Source organism: Anabrus simplex, chromosome 14, assembly GCF_040414725.1.
Source record: "Anabrus simplex isolate iqAnaSimp1 chromosome 14, ASM4041472v1, whole genome shotgun sequence".
Lineage (NCBI taxonomy): Eukaryota > Metazoa > Arthropoda > Insecta > Orthoptera > Tettigoniidae > Anabrus > Anabrus simplex.
The window spans coordinates 101,684,634-101,702,378 of NC_090278.1; the positions used below are offsets into that span (position 1 = coordinate 101,684,634).

At 41.0% G+C, this 17,745-nt stretch overlaps 1 protein-coding gene across 5 annotated transcripts in view; it reads left to right on the plus strand.

Annotated features, from left to right (window-relative positions):
• kto (kohtalo) overlaps positions 1-17,745 on the plus strand; it is a 396,148-nt gene that overhangs the window by 277,786 nt on the left and 100,617 nt on the right. For 4 of the 5 annotated variants that reach the window (XM_067158251.2, XM_067158252.2, XM_067158255.2 and 1 more), the window contains 3 exons: positions 23-265; positions 2,049-2,237; positions 12,019-12,199. In XM_067158251.2, the coding sequence (XP_067014352.2) occupies positions 23-265; positions 2,049-2,237; positions 12,019-12,199 (613 nt within the window). The remainder of the gene's footprint in view (positions 1-22; positions 266-2,048; positions 2,238-12,018; positions 12,200-17,745) is intronic. The other variant, XM_067158254.2, reaches the window with a different exon arrangement.

Below are 17,745 nucleotides of genomic sequence, written 5' to 3' on the forward strand. Positions count from 1 at the left end.
AGTTGTGTTGTGATGTGTGCAGGGACTGCAGGTGGCGGAGAAGCAGAGAGTGAACCCCTGGGACCTGCTGGAGGGTCACAAGAACCCCGCTCCCTTGTCCTGGGCCTGGTTCGGGGCCGTCCGTATCGAGCGCAAGCCTATGTGGTATGAGGATACTCACCGCCTCCTCAAGTACCACACTCATTCGCTGCTCAGATTATCTTCGTACTTCCTGGAGCCTCCACCCCTACCACCGGAGGACTTGGATCCTCCACAGGAGAAACCAGTAAGTTATGCTGTCAGTTTATGTACAGTATGGCTGTAACTCAACTGAAGGGACTAGTAGCTATCATAGACCAGGGAAATGCAGAGTTGCTTCCTCGCCGAGCTGGAAGGTGTGAGCCATTCACCTCATGGACTGGCTGCATGAGCCTGAGAGACATAGTGCTCATGTGTTCCTGTTTCAAATCGAGGGCTTATTCATCTGTTGGCCTTGGTGTTTGACAGGAGAAGGCTATGTGCCGACACCGGATTTCACCCTCTCCGTACCTCATTATGATCATCGCGTCCAGTAGGAAGAACTGCACCAGGGGAGCCTCGGACACTCCCGGCATTGAAAGCCTTACGGTAAATAAATAGATGAGACATAGAGAAAAAGTGTGGGGATGGGCCCACAGAGTGTGCAGTAGTTATCAGATATGGCCATGAGGCCTGTTGAGCACTTCCTGAACAAGTACTTAACTCCTGCCTCAGACACTCCCGACATTGAAAGCCTTACGGTAAATAAATAGATGAGACATAGAGAAAAAGTGTGGGGATGGGCCCACAGGGTGTGCAGTAGTTATCAGATATGGCCATGAGGCCTGTTGAGCACTTCCTGAACAAGTACTTAACTCCTGCCTCAGACACTCCCGACATTGAAAGCCTAACGGTAAATAAATAGATGAGACATAGAGAAAAAGTGTGGGGATGGGCCCACAGGGTGTGCAGTAGTTATCAGATATGGCCATGAGGCCTGTTGAGCACTTTACTGCACAAGTACTTAACTGATTACCAGACACAGTAATATTTCAGTATATTTAGTATAATTGTGTACCACATTGATACTATTCTGCCGGGCGTCCTGGGTCATAATTCATATTCGAAATGTATTATAAAACAACACTTGCATAACTTTTTTTTGTAACACCAATATCATTGGTCATTATAAATTTTCCAGCTAACTCATTCCTGGTTGCCAGCATTTCGCCCCAGTGTGCGAAGTTGGGCTCATCAATTGGTAAGAAACACACCTACCAAGACGCATGGCTAGTGCATACTGTGGAACTATGGTTTCCAGCTCGGAGAGAGGGAGAAAGCTTTCTGACGGTAGTCCATATGTGGAGATGGTCAAACTTCTCCCTCCCTGCAGTGTTATGCTTTTGGCCTTTGGACCATTTTGTTGTGTGAGTTGGTGAGACCGACCACATTTCCAAACTGACCAGATGTTTAGTTCTGGAGCTGTGAGGCTCAAACGTTGGAATTATGGAAACTGATTTTATAGATGTGGCAGTTGGGATAGCACAGAGTAAGATGTCCCAAGTGTCCGCTCTGACTTGTATACAGTATGTTTGTGAACTTGCTAACCTGTTTTATATTGATTTGTTTTAGTTGATTTTTCTGTCATATTCTGTCCATTCCCTGTGTGAAAGTCAGTGTAATGGTCAACTTGGTTCACAGAGTGGCGTAGAAGTGCGTAAAGGGGGAGCAAATTAAAAAGAGGAGACACAGCTCTCTCCTCATAAATTTCAGTTCTTCTACATGTCGGCCCTGACATGCAGCTTCATTAGTAGAGCGATGGTGCGTGTAGGATACACATCCTCCTTGTAGTACATTGTCTTGAGTTGATCTACCCATCTCATTGGAGCACTATTCGCAATATTCTTCTGTAGCACCACATTTCCTGCGCCAGTAAAACGAGAAAGTGTTGAGTAGGACAAATGGCAGGTGACCCAAGTTGACCGAGGATGTATGTATGTGTGTGTGAGCTCGCAGTGGGTGTGTGGGGCAGCTGCTGACCTGAGGCGTAGTGTTCATGTGTCTACTGCAACCAGTTGAAGGACGACTCCAAGGCAGACACTCCCAACTCCTCTGACCAGTCTCCTCGTGGCGGTGGAAAGAGACCCAAGGCTCAACGGCGTCGACGACCCAAGACCGTGGTGCCTCCTGGACCCAACAACGGCCAGCCCGTCATGGGAAACATGCCTCAGCCTGTGCAGGTAATGTGAGATCAGAATCACAAAAAAGCATTTATATTAAAATATAAATATATTTTTCAATTCCAGCTTGGAAATGAAACTACAAAAGCACGAAACAATTGTCACACTTGTTGTTGCTGTTGCATACCACGTGTTATGAAAGTAACAACCAGTGGCGTGCTGGAGTGTGGTCATTTCCTTGTCTTTGACTATAGGCTAATTTTTACATCATGTATAGGTAGCTCAGATAATCCGTCACATTCTTTCAAACAGTTTTAGCCATGTAGTCTTTGTAGTTTTAAACACGAGTTTATATTTTTTGGCTTTGCCTGTGTTATGGGTTTTAACTTACATCAAAGAAATAGGATGTGCCATTACGACTGCTCGTGAAAAATTTTCTCAATATGCCAGTCGAGCCTAATCTTCTCCATCCTAGTGTATATCCTTCAGCGATGCAGGGTGCACTCAACGCGAGGCAGTCAAACCATGTCTTTTTAGGCCGACCGTCTGGCCGTCGTCCATTTATGTTAAAACCTGTGTCCACTCTTCTAATAATCATCGAAATGTTAATGAAGTACTGCTTGTGTCAATCTTCTCTGCTCACTGATCGACTTACGAGCATGACATTGTACAATGCACTTTTGCTGGCGTTTAGCGTAACTTTGAGTGACCATAATTAATCTCCATCATCCTAATTTTTTTAAAATTGTTTTTAAAATGATTTAAGGGATGTTTAATGAGCATTAGTGAATTAAAGAAATACGTTAATGGAGTTTGAATTACTGATTTGAGTGATTTTGCTCAGGGAAAAATTTCACTATAGCAATGATGCCCGGCAGGGTAGGAGAATAATTTCTAGTCACTAGATTGTGTTCCAAATCCCTGGGTTCAGTTCAAGACCTCTCCACAGTGTTCAGTGTTGATAGTGATGTTCAGTCACCCACTGTAATACATGTTGTGCTTCGGCTCGTGATTTCCATGTTTCCTACACGTGTCCCTCTGTTCGTACTCCGCTTACCAACACTGACACTTGTTTTCAGCATCTTGTTCTACTGTACCACTGTCACCTTTCTCCAGCACTCGCTCAACATAAAGTTTGAACACGCTGCTATGACTTCGATTATTCAAAATGCTGTCTAATTCGAAGAATCTCTCATTCCCCGAAACATGAGGTATGGTTTTGCATGTTATTTAATTTGTTTAATTCGAAATACGGATAATTCGTAATTCGAAAAACAGTGTCGGTCCAATTATCGAAATTCAGACTTTTAATTCGAAATAGTCTTTCATTATGTTAAACATAAAATTTTACGGCGTAATTTAAATTAAAAAATACTCCGCTTCACAATAGTACACGTCTTCCGGAACGTGCAAGGGTATCTTTCTAAACTTTAACTTAGGTGTGCCTACAGCGTGCTTCACAGTTGCCTCATTCTAGTGAAATCATAGTTCGTTTGTATTCTTGTAGTTACTCACTATACTTTAAGTTTTAGCGTGTGGTTATAAACATCAAAGTTATTATATTTTATTTATACTGTGTTTTAGTTTTATTGTTACGGTATTTTAGTTTAGGGCACGTGTGTTCCTATTTTGCATTGCGAAATGGCTAAGCATCAGTATTCTTCCAAGACACTGAGCAAGAAGTTAAAAATTATAAGGGAAGTCGACAAAGGACAAGTGACAGTTGCCTGGGGCGCTATTCCTTCATCGACAATCAAGCACTGCTTCGTCAAGTGTGGTTTTGGTTCGTTAAATGAAGTAGAAGAAGGCGACAGTGGAGATGAATGGAGGAGTTACGGCAAAAGCTGATGTCGGTATCACTTTCGCCGTATACATCGCTATAGACCATACGGAGACTGCTTCAGAAGAGCGGGATCCCGCCATTATGATCAGCTGTGATCACATGACGCCAGAGGTAGCTGCAGCTACAGCTGGTGTTGAACACGACGACGATACGTCGAAAAATGACGTACTTGCCACTCTAGCCATGTTGGATTCTGTGATAAATGCACGTGATGCTGATGATGCTATAATTAAGGCTACGGCCCATATGGAGCAGTTCGTAGCTAGTGTTTATAAAAGAAAAAATATGAAGCAACCACTCTTCCTTTAATGGCATTAAACCTAATGTGTGACAAAAAAAAAAAGCCTACTGGAACATTAATCATTTGCGAACTTTTCAGGTACCGTACTCTACGAAGTTATTTATTATTCTTGATATTTGTATTAAATATATGTCTGGGTTTTAAAAGTTTGTTTGGTTGGTGCCATGTATTTGCAATTGGACAGTCTTGTTGGCTCCCCTGTGCATGTTCTTCATAGTGTACTTGTATTGCGTTGTGCGTATATAGTAGATTACTCTTTGTCTTTGAATCGTGTTTCGTTTTTCCCAGGTGTGAGGTTACGTTTGACACTGTATGGCAATATCCAAGAGCATTATTTAAATAAATGCACTTTGTTGGATACATTTCAGATTTTTTAAATTAATTTTTTCTCACAGCATTTGAAAGGTTTTATTGTGAATTAAGGTCATTGCATGCATTAACGGATCTTGTGATGCAGCAAGGGTTGGCATTTCTGAATTTTGAGTTGGCGGCGGTTAATTCAAAATCATGTAATTCGAAGTCTGATTTTAGCATCCCAGTGACTTTGAATTAATGAGGTTTTACTGTAATCTGTAAATATAATATCTTTGGATATGAAAAGTACCCAAGATGCAATGTGGCAAGCTGTATTACAGCTGCTGGACAAAGAGATAGCAGTTACCAATATCGATTTTCTTATTGGTGTTGCTGATATGTAGTGATAATACACAGCAGCTAAATGGGTAGAATTTTTTCGAACGTAACAAAATTAAAGGAAAAAATGATGAACAAAATGCGTAAAATCTATTAATCACACTAAATGAAAATGTGAATTTTCAAGGATGCGAATAGCTAGCTTCGATATACAATCGTTTTGTGATTTTATTCTTTCACAGTCAAAATCTGTATGAAGCAAAGGGAGTAGTTATCCATGTTAAACATTAATTACAATTATTTTGCCTCACAAAATAATCTTGCATCTGGTCTTTGTGTGAAGATTCTGGAGAGCAGTAGGAAGAGATCTGAGGGAATCTGAAGATGGATATTGACCAAACACAGTATCAAGGGTGATTGTTGGTGGTGATTATTGTTTCAAGAGGAAGTACGACTCTAGTAACATTAATGAGAGAGGTCCAACAATTTGAAAAATGAAGGTATCAGCCAAAGAAAGACAAGGGCCGCGAAGGGTGCGATTCCCTAGGCCGAAAGAGTGACTAAGTAGCGGAGCTGTAGTCGCCAGCCCAGAGCCCCTGGTTCCCCTTTCAGCCACCTGTTATAACAGGCAGGGAGTGAGAGTAATAGTGGATGAAGAGGAACAGACGAAATACTTTCAGAAACGAGTGATGAGGGGAGGAGTAACAAAAATAGATTATATAAAAAGTGTTTCTGCTTGACCTGCACATGCGAGTTACCCAGTGTTGGCACATAGCCTACTCCTGTCAAATAAGGCAAGACGTCCCCATCCGTCGTATGTCCTCGCTCCATATGAACACTGTCGAGAGATTTGGAAGGCAATCTAGTGATTAGAAATTGTATACCACCACCTCTTCCAACATTGTGACCCGTGAACCAGCTTTATCACTGTGTCAGACCCTAACAGTCGTGGATAGGATAGAGGTAGCATGGAGGAACAAATGCAATACCTGCTCTGTAAAAAAAATAGCTGTTTTCAATTAAATATGCAGTCTTGTGCGGTCAGTTTTCATTTCCTGCTATGTCCCAATGCATGGAAGTGTGACGTGGCTAAGTTATTGCAGCCCTGTTAATAGAAAGGTAAGTTTTCTCTGTATTGTGGCATCATTCTCCCCCAGTATGGTACGAGTTATTGCTACCGGTAGCACCAGTGTGGAAAGATATTTCTGTAAATTATCAGTAATATTTGTGCTGTAAAACATGGTAGTTGACAAAATATGCTTCCTGATTTAAAGAAAATATATTTCATGTACAGATTTGATAACCCTAATTGCAAAACAACATTCTGAAAATCTTATCTATAATCAGCCTGTAACAGAAGAAGAACAAGAAGAAAAAGATATTATTATTTTCAAGACTGTTATTTGCGAATAGGAGGTGGACAGTTAGTAGCCTAATGTTTCTAAACTGGGCGAGTTGGTCGTGCGTTTAGGGACGCACAGCTGAGAGCTTGCATCTGGGAGATAGTGGGTTCGAACCCCACTGTCGGCAACCCTGAATATGGTTTTTTGTGGTTTGCCGTTTTCACACCAGTCTGTATCTAAATTAAGGCCATGGCTGCTTCGTTCCCACTCCTAGGTCTTTCCTATCCCATCGTCGCTATAAGACCTATCTGTGTTGGTGCGACGTGAAAAAAAAAATATTTTTGAACACATTGGGCAGAGAAAGAAATGACTGCGATGACACTGATGACAAGAAGCATGATGATCCAAGCACCCAGCTTCTAATGATAGTCTCGAGAAGTGGACCATTCAAAGAAGCTGAAAATCAAATCAAGTATTTCTTGGAATGACTGGCACCTTTCCAGCTGCTATTGCAGATCATCCACCATAAGAGATTTCTATCATTTGAAAGTACGGTCATTAGTGTGAAGAAAGACGTCTTGTTTTGTGGTAGGGATGCAATATACTGCGCGTTTGGAAATGAAGAAGGAAACTGCACTGTTTTACCCCAACTCTCTCGTGATTACTTGAAAGCTCTGTGATTTCGTTGCTCTGTGTCATCTCAAGAACTACAAAGCCGTTTCAATGTCACAGACGCGTGCTCTGAAATAATAATCTGGCGACTCTCTTTCTTTTCCAACTTCTTCTAATAAGGAAACAGCAATCTGTCCTATATTGCAAGTGACTAATCTCATGTTTTAATCCGTATTGAAATCTGTTGATATACAATAATAAAGTTTTATTATGAATCCACCTGTTCAATACATTACCGTATTTACTCGTGTATTAGACCCCCTCGCGTATTAGACCCCCCCCCCCCCCCTGGCTTTTCGAGACGAAGAAAATGAAAAAAATAAATCTCGCCTATAAGACCCCCAACGTAATTCGTCAGAGAACGATGACGATTCCGCTTCGAAGCGGATACAAGTCTTATTGCAGCACTGATGACATTTCACAAATTTGTGAATAGTTTCGTCCGTACGACCTACGCAATGAAAAACGCGTCAAATCCATGCGTTACATCTGTGTTTCGTAGTTAAGAAATGTCTACCTCTTTAGCGTAGGTCTACTGCAGCTCTGATGACGTCGCACAGATAGGTGAATAGGCCTAGCTTCGTGTCCGACCCGCACATTGCGAGCATGCATCAGTCATGCTATATGTCTGTGTTTTGTAGTTAATAATGTCCGCCAGCGTAATAGTTAGCACAAGAAGTTCCTGTTTTCCGGGGTCTGACTTCGATTCCCGGTACTGTACTGCCAGAGATTCACGAATGGCAGGAAGGTTGATATGCGGTAAAAGCGGTACATGTAACTCCCCTCCACTGGGGGTGTGTCTAAAAAGAGCTGTACCACCTCGGGATGAGGAAACGAGTTTACATTAGTTGAGAAATATTCGCGGTTGTTGCTATTTATACAGCAGGCGAGATCATTAACAAAGTGGTCGTTTAACATCTTGTAACTTGGGCCAATATAGGTAAATATTTGGAGAGAAGTAAGTTTAAAACGTGATAAAAGCTATTCAACTAAAACGATTGTTTTACTCGCCAACGTACCTAACAAATAATAATAATTTTATGTCCCCACGTACTTTAAACGATTTTCGGAGACGCCAAACAAAACATGCCCGGGTATACGTTAATAAAAAAGAGACAACGAACGTACAAAATTAAACATTATGATAATAAAACGCATTACCGCCACACCTGTAGATATCCATAAATACGGCATATTTTCCTGTTTTTTTTTTGTTTTTTTTTTTCATCGAACTTTTGGCACTATCAGGGCGATAATATACGATGTCTTATCTCATGGATAGCTGTTTACGCAAATGCTGATGTGATAAATGTAGAGAACAAGCATGAAATATACTTAAAAATAAGGGTCTGTGTTTCAACAGCCGCAGTTATCAAAAGAATGTTTCCAGTTACTATGTATTACATTCGGAAGTACAACTCATAACATACGCTAGTTATCAGCTGATGGTTTGGCATGCCTTCTACAGCACGACTTTATTCGGAAGGAGTGGCTTCTGCTGCATATACACCACCTGCGAATATCAGAGACCATCTGGGAATAGATTTACACTGTTTAGACTCTATAGTCGGGAACGAAATTATTTTTGAAAGGTTCAAAAAGACGGGACCTCGTGTGCTCTTGATTGCAGTGCATGGCTCAAAGAGAATGAACAATGAAGCATGGCTGACGCGACTGACGAGAGATAGCAGTGAAGATGACGTCACTTAGAATGCCGACACCCAGGGGGGTGAAACTCTAATAGGGCTTTTGGTTCCAATCTGTAGCTAGCTTCAGGTAGTTTCAGTCTCTTTTTCTAGATGGCGCTGGAGGTCATTCATAACGTGTAAATAGTTATGTACACGTTCTGTAGATGGCACGCAAGTAAGCATGAAATGAGCGATGTTAATAATTAATGGCAGTTTGTCTCGAAGTGAAGTACTTGAAGTATTTCAAGTCTAACCTCAATCAGTGGGCACTTCTCACAAATTAATTAGTCATAAAACGTCAAGCATTGTGGAGATAATATTGCTGAATTGCATCGAATTCGACTTTACCCAATCGATTAACCTTGTTCGAACTTATGTCGATTCTAATCGATAGTTCCCATGATGCTACAGTATTTGTGTTGTTTGAATTCCAAGTGCTCATGTGCTTGTGATGTAAATCTTAGTTCCTTGTGCTTGTTTATTTGAAATATATCTTCGCCAGTCCTCCTGAAATCCTGTATTTCGTGTTTGAGTACACATCAGGGGCTGAAAGCTGAATGGTTCTATTAATGTAGTTCTATATATTTCCTGTCTCAGTGCATTTAATTCTGTTATTTTTATTTTCATGTGGTACTTGGATATTGATGTGATACCCCATTCTCTTGTATATGGTGTGCTCTGCTGTCTTGCTTTCGAAGGGATTTCTTATTTGCTATAATATCAGCTTTGTGTTAATGTGTCAATCATTCATTTGAAGTTAAAGCTGCTTTGAGGTGTGTGGTTATGTTCTCAATAACATAGTATGCCATATAAACTAGGGGTATCAGATCATTATTTACAACGTAGTAAGTACGTGGAAATAAAAATATATGAATTACAATGTATTGGGCATGGAAATAGTAGAACTGCATTCTAATCGGCGAAGGGGGGTGGGGGTGGGGGCGGAGGATGACGGGTTGGGGGTGGCAGGGGAAGGGAGGGGGGCTTTAAGCATAACCGGATGTGCGTCACTGCGCCGGATGTTAATTCTCCGCGCTATCTGTTGATAGTAATACTAAGGTATTGCACCAGAATGCACACTGTGGCGCTATCTCGGAAAAGAGACTAAAACTACTAGCGCCAAGTGGCTTGGAACCGAAATTTATCATTGAGTTTCATCTCTATTCTATTCTATCCTCTTTGGCCGACACGCCGGTAGCAAGGCAGGGAAGTTGGCGGCGCAAGGCCATAATTCAAATGAAAGCAGTGATCAAGTTTACTGTGTGGTAGGCCTTCTGCTGAACTGACAGAGACAAATGACTGGCCATCAAGTTCTTTTGCATCAATATTTAATTATATGATAACACGATACCCTTATCCCTTTCTTCTATGGGATCGAGTATGAAGTGAGACGAATCTTCGTAGCGGGTTTTTATGGCCGTATGCCCTTCCTGACGTCAACCTCACCAGAGGAATTAATGAGATTTAACGAATGACGTGATATGAGTAACTAAAACGGACTTTTATATGTACCGTAGGCCTAAAAGTCGTGTTCACCATTTTTTGTCTTTTTATGTTTAGAAATACTGCCTTCCGATGAAAATAGCCAGTATAACTTAAATACATTTAAAGTTTGTTAAATAATAGTATAGAATGTTTACACGTACAATTTATAGCTCTTTATAACCTAGAAGTCATGTGTTCGCTGCACAAAATTTTGACGTTATCGCATATTGGACCCCCTTCATTATTTTTGGCTGTAAAAGTGGGGAAAAAAGGGGTCTAATACGCGAGTAAATACGGTATAATGTTGTCACATTTAAAATATCTTCATTACTTAAAAGTTATATATGGGACATGTTTCGCTCCCTTACAGAGCATCATCAGCCAAATCTGAATCTCGAATAATTGTTATATACGTAAATAATGACTTAAGAACTATTAGAACATTTTTGACAAACTTAAAACTTACTCTATTAGAATATCATAAAATACAAAATCTTTGTATACATGGCTTAATTACATGTGCTTAATAGGCATGTATACAAAGATTTTAATGTTCTAATAGTTCTTAAGTCATTATTTGCATATATAACAATTATTCGAGATTCAGATTCGGCTGATGATGCTCTGCAAGGGAGCGAAACATGTCGCATATATAACTTTTTAACTAATGAAGATATTTTAAATGTGACAACATTATAATATATTGAACAGGTGGATTCATAATAAAACTTTATTATTGTAAATCTGTCCTATATTCGCAGGGAAGTACAAAGGTTTGTTTACTTTAACCAGTCTGATTCTCAAGTGTCACCACTCATTCTACAACAATTTTCTGGCAAGAAGTAACAAACGGTTTAACCCTAGAACTGCAGAGCGTCTTTCTGCAAGACGGAACACTGTTTCGAACAAGCAACGGTCTGGAGAAGTTTATTTAGCTGTAGACGTGAAAGTTCATTCATATGTTCTTAGAATCAAGATGGTAGCCCGCTTTGTTGACGATTCTGAAATCAAGCGCTCGCTTTTCGAAGATCTTGGTGACTGATTATTGTGTCAATTCTAAAGAGGAAATTATTCCTGAAAATAGTAAAAATGACAGGGAAGTACAAGTTGTCTCGGAAGTAATGGGAAACTCCAATAACCAGAATGATGTTCAAGTCGGTGCAGGTTAGGTTATTATGGGCAGTACGTCAGTATTTGAAGAAACCAGTGAAGGGATAGGTGTGAACTGTTGATATTTGTGTAGATTGTTATAAGGACTTTGATCGCAGCACAGGAAAGAAGAAATTTACCTAAGAAAACGAAGATAAGCTGTAGGTTTGAAATTTGTGCAAACAACTAAAAGTTCATTCCAGTGAAAAATTGCATTTTACTTTGCATTCAAAATGAAAAGTGGAGAAGTGTGGAGGAATATGAAGGAAAATACTTGTGTGTTTCAGAATATCATGTTTCAGGAATAAATTATCTATCAGAAATTATTTTGTTTGAGCAAAATATTTCAACAATTCCCTTTGTTGAAAACAAATTATAATTGTATTTTACAGTAGTTAGAAATCATGACAATATTTTTTATTATTTCTGTCATATTCTTATAGATCAGACTTTCAGCTTTCTAGTGGTGTATAATCCTGTGATTGATTGTCTGTATTGAGCAACAGTTCTAGGGTTGATGACACTTTTATTTCATTTGCACTCTAATCTGTCAGAATGTTTTGTGTGTGAAATAACATTACATTTTGTAATATCGTGACGTCAACTCCTTTATCCTGCTCGGTTAACGACTTTTCCGAGGTATTCGATTGCTGATCTTCTCTCCTGATAAGTTATTGTTTTGCACATAGCAGAAATTGCATTTACCCTGTTGTGTTTTTTCCCTCAGCAACAGCAGCCAGTTCCTCACATGAACTACGCCAACCAGGGTGGCATGTTCCCTACGCAGGCACAGTGGGGCTATAACCAACATCAGCAGCAACAGCAGCAGCAGCAGCAACAACAGCAACAGCAGCAGCAACAACAGCAGCAGCAGCAACAACAGTACTACTCTCAGCAGCTCCCACCAGGTACATTACATGACGACGTTTATTTGTCTTGGGTGTAATGCTTCCTAGAGTAGAAGCTGCCAGGTTTCAGTGAGGCTGACATTTCCTCCATGTGAAAAGTGGTGCCGGATTTACCTCTCAAAAAGTTGGTCACCTTGCAATTCCATATTTCATGATATTCACGTATTTTTTAGGTGTGTGAACTGAAGCACTTTTCAATTAACGTTGACAACATGCAGTCGAAACACTCCAGCGCATTATTCCAAAGTCCCAGTCCATGTCCTATTAAAGACACCTGAGGCCTTCCACGAACGAACTTTGAAACTTTTCAACTTTGCCCTTTTCACTTTTCAATTCTTGCAAAGTGCAGTGTCTTTGTGTTCCACCATGATCTAGGTTGTACTTTTCAATTTCTTCGCAAAGTGAAAAGTCTTTGCGAATGAGAGATCCGATCAAGTTCATTCCATGAGCAAACTGTATACCGGTAGGCCTAATACTCTATGATTTTATTGCTTTATTTTCGTGGCGAACTTGACGGTATCATTGTCGTACCGTTAAAGTTGTCATGGGAAAGAAAAGGTTATTACAAGATGCTGGAAATTGACAAGGAGAAGCGTGACATCCTTTTTGGCAACTTTAAAAATAACCTCTCTGTTTGGTTTTTGATTTTGAAGTAAAGCAACTTGGTGCCTTCAATACTTTATTGCATTTGATATGTCTTAATGATACGATATCACAACTTGATGACGGACATGACTGTTGCATGCGTAACCATTTTCAACAATACAAAATCATCTGACCAATCGGTAATAGGCTTGGAAAGTCCCAACCTCAATTAATGAAATACATTTGCAAAAATTAAAAGGCTCTTCATAACATCTTGCCCCCCTTGAAAGGAGTTCTTTCAACTAACTATTGTAATCTTATACCTATTGTACAAACACTTATTCTGAACATATGCATTAATACAAAACTCTATACATACATATTTTTATAATTAAAAGAAAATAATATTGAAATTATATCTTTGATGAAAAATAACACAAAGTTAAAGATATCACAGGAAATCTTGAATTCAGTTCTCCTTGTCATCCCCTTCAATGGGAAGAGGGCATATTTTCTTGATGCTTCGGGTGAAAGTTCCATCAGCCGTCCGAACGGTGACAACCCTGACCTCACCATCTCGTCCAGGGTGAACTTGAACTATCCTACCTCTGGGCCACTCTAGAGGAGGGATGTTGTCCTCAATTAATAGCACCAAAGAATCAACATCAATACGTCGATTGGTATCATGCCACTTGACGCGTTTTTGCAATTCCTGCAAGTATTCTCGCTTCCATCTCTGCCACAACCGCTGCCGAATTTTCTGCAAGTGCTGCCAACGTGACAAGCGGTTATCGGGTTCTCTCAACAAATCCCTTTGCACAGGTTGCAAGATTGAGTCACTTAGAAGAAAATGTGCTGGTGTTAAGACTTCTAAATCATTTGGATCATTTGGCAAGGGAGTAAGTGGACGTGAATTTAATACAGCCTCTATATCACAAAGAATAGTGTAGGTTTCTTCGAAAGTTAGCACGCGTCCCTGTGTTTCAGTCAGTAAATGTCTTTACAGCTGCTTCCCACAATCCCCCAAAGTGGGGTGACGGGGGAGGAATGAAACTCCACTGTATCTGCTGCTGAGCGAGTGAGGAGGTAATGGTCGTTGACCCCTTTTCCAAAAAGGATTGGATATCTTGTAGTGCGTTGGCTGCTCCAATGAAATTCTTCCCATTATCAGAGAAAATCTGATTGCACAAACCTCTTCTCACCGTAAAGCGTTGCAGTGCAGCTAAGAAAGCTTCGGTCGTTAACTCCGACACCAACTCCAAATGCGCTGCCTTGGTACTGAAGCATGTAAATACAGCTACGTAGCTCTTGTAAGTATGAATGCGGCCCCTTCTGTGGCTTTCTCTTACAGATATTGGACCTGCATAGTCCACTCCTGTGGTAACGAAGGGTCGAACAACTAATGTAACCCTTTCTTTTGGTAAATCTGCCATGCGTACCTCTGGAACTGTAGGATGGTAACAAAAGCACTTCAGACACCTCTTGACAATCCTTTTCGCTTCTCTTCTGCCGCTGATAGGCCAATATCGTTGTCAAGTTGCATGTAGCAGTTGCTCTGGGGGACAATGCTTCAGACGACGATGTTCATTTTCCATGATCATTCTGGTGATGAGATGATTTGCTGGTAGAAGCACAGGACGTCTCTGTTCTGATGTTAGCTCCGAAAAATGAAGCCTTCCTCCAAACCTAATCAATCCGTCACTATCCAGAAACGGACTGAGTGACTTTAGAGAACTCTTCTTTGGGAGGTCTTGATTATTAATTAAGCAGTGTAGTACTTGAGGGAATGCTTCTAATTGTGTCCATTTGACTACCTGTTTCTCTGCTTTACAAGTTTCTTGTATTTCTAGTGAAACTTTTCTTCCTTTCTGGTGGTTTGAGTTCGCAATTATAAATGAATCTCTGACAATATGCTACTATATGGCATAATTTCGGAAATGACGAGAATTTATTCAGTAGAATGCCGGTTGATGTTGCTGTCAACGTAACTGCTGTAACCTTCAGCTCAGGTAGTTCTGTTTCAAATTCTTCTGAATGCTCTGGTTGTTGACGTTGTATGCGAAGCCAAGAAGGTCAACTCCACCACAGCTTTTTATCTTCGAGTTCTGCTGAAGTAATTCCTCTTGAGAGAAGATCAGCTGGATTTTCAGTCGAAGGAACATGCTTTCAGGTGGTTGCATCAGTGGCTTCTTGCAATATGTCCTAGTTTCAAACAGTTATGACACTGTCCTTTTTCTCGGAGCAGTTTTCTTCTGTCTTCAACTGATCGCTTAATTAATTCTTCACGTGTAAAAATCGTCATAACAACTTTCTTGCTAGGTTGTTTGTCCTTCGGATTTGCCTTCGTGTTCAATGCCTTGGTTTTGTTCTGATTTAAAAGCATATATGATTGGGAACGCTCGGTTAAAAATTTCAAGAAATCATCCAATGTTGGCATCTTTTCTGGAGTGTTGCCTTTCACCCTTTCCTGCCAGTGTCTTTGCTCAATGAAATCCAGCTGCTTCTTTGCTAGATGAATAACCAATGTGTCCCAATATTGTACAGGTTGATATGTTTTACGGGTGTTAATTGGAAAGCGTGTTTATTACAAAACTAGCTGATCGTGATGTTTTATTACGTCTGTCAACTGTTTTGTCATTATCTATATCAACTGTCAACATACAAAAGTAAAATTCTCTAATTTGTACATGGTCATAATCTTCAACATCCTCCCCACCCTGGTCGGTCGATTTCTAAGGGAACGACCAGCTGCACTGGTCTTGTGACCATTGAGCGATCCGGGAGCTGAAGAATGACTGTTCGGATTCTGTCATCTCGTCCTCGGTGCAGTTCACAAATTCGGCCTCGTTTCCACGCCAGTCTAGGCTTCAGATCCTCTTGTAAAAGTACTACATCACCTATCCATAGTTCGGTTTCTTTCTTGATCTGCTTCACTTTGTGGTAACTCCTTAATTGAAGGAGGTATTCTCTTTTCCATCTTTGCTCAAAGTGTAAGATTAGCTTTTGTCTCTGTCTGTACACCTTAGTCAAATCTTGATAGATGGAAGTATCTGCTGTACTTGGAAGAGATATCAGCTTTTCTCCTATGAGGAGGTGTGAAGGTGTCAGGATATCAGAGTTACTGTCATCTACGGTAATAGGGCGCGAGTTTAGAGTGGCCTCGATCCCCACCAAAATAGTATTTAGCCCTTCCTCGTCTACTTGAGCTCGTCTGAGTATCTTCTTGAGGCACATCTTAGTGGACCCTACCATCCTTTCCCAGAAGCCTCCCCACCATGCGGCTCTTGATACTATAAATTTCCATGTAACATGGTGGTGTGACAAGTGAGTTTGTACTCTTGAATATTCTAATAATTCCTGGAGTTCGGATATTTCTTTGTTGGCGGCGTGAAACGTTCGAGCGTTGTCTGAATACATGGTGTTCGGAAGTCCACGTCTTCCTACGAAGCGCTGAAAGGCAAGTAGGAATTTATCAGTTGACAAGTTAGTTGTAAGCTCGAGATGAATGGCTCTTGTCGTTGCACAGGTAAACAACACAATGTAGCATCTCTTCTCTGCAGCTCCAGCCTTCACGAACAACGGGCCTGCAAAATCTACACCACAAACGGTGAATGGCCGTTGAAACTTAACACGGTCCATTGGCAAAGGAGCTTCTATCTGTTCACATCTCTTGGCGTGTGTTATTTTGCAGGGAAGGCATGAGTAAATGACCTTCTTGATTACTTGCCTAGCCTTCAAAATCCAGAATTCACGACGCAATTCTGATAACACAACACGAACTCCCATGTGATGAAGTCTTACGTGCGTTTCTTTTATCAATAATTTAGTGAAATGATGAGAGCCATCAAGAAGTAGGGGGTTTTGCTTATTCTCGGAAAGATCTGCAAACTGGAGCCTACCACCAAGTCGAATCAGGTTGTCTTCTAGAAGTGGATGGAATCGTGCAATCTGGGATGTAGCCGGTACCGGTTCCTTTCGTGTCAGGGCAGTAAACTCTGTACAGAAACATTCCTCCTGAACTCGGCGTATCCAGTAGAGCCTTGCAGCTTCTAATTCTGTGGTTGTCAAATGGCGTGGATACTCCACTCTTCTCCGTGTCACCTCCACGAAACGTAAAATCCAACAGGTGATATGTATTACCTTCCAATACGAACTATATCGTAAAATATCTATCAGTGATTCATTGGCACTGATTACAAGGACTTGAGGGTTTGCCTCCTTGGATTCGGGTAGTGATACCTTCTGACGTGAGATTTCCTGTGGCCAAGAAGTGGGAGCCTCAGCAAGCCATTGTGGTCCATTCCACCATAATGAAGAGGAATTTAGATCTGTCGCTAACATTCCACGCGTTAGAAGGTCTGCGGGGTTGTCTTCACTGGGACAATATTGACACTGAACCGGCGACAGATAGTCTTGAATTTCTGTCACGCGGTTGCATACGAATGTCTTCCAGCGATTTGGGTCACTCCGTATCCAACCGAGGGCCACCATAGACTCCGACCCTAGTGTAGCTCGCGTGCTGTCAAATCCTGTTGACTGGCAAAAATATTTCAGGAGGCGGGAATCTATCAAAGTAGCCAGAAGTTCTAGTCGTGGGAGTGTAATCCTTTTAACTGGAGACAATCTGCTTTTACTGCAGGTCAAGTGTATTGATATATTATCGTCTGTTACCGTTCTAGTGTACAATGCGGCTCCATATTCTCTCTCAGAAGCGTCACAAAACACATGGACATGCGTAGCGTTTGGCATCTCTTTACACATTCCAGTCCACCTCGGGACGTTTATAAGTGACAGCTGTTTGATGCTCGAGATCCAAAGTTGCCATTTTAAGGCTATATCCTGTGGAAGAATCTCATCCCACTCTATGCCTCGACACCAAGTATCTTGGAAGATTAACTTTCCAACAATTGAGACGGGCGAGAATAACCCCAGTGGATCGTAAAATCTTGCTGTTCCTTGTA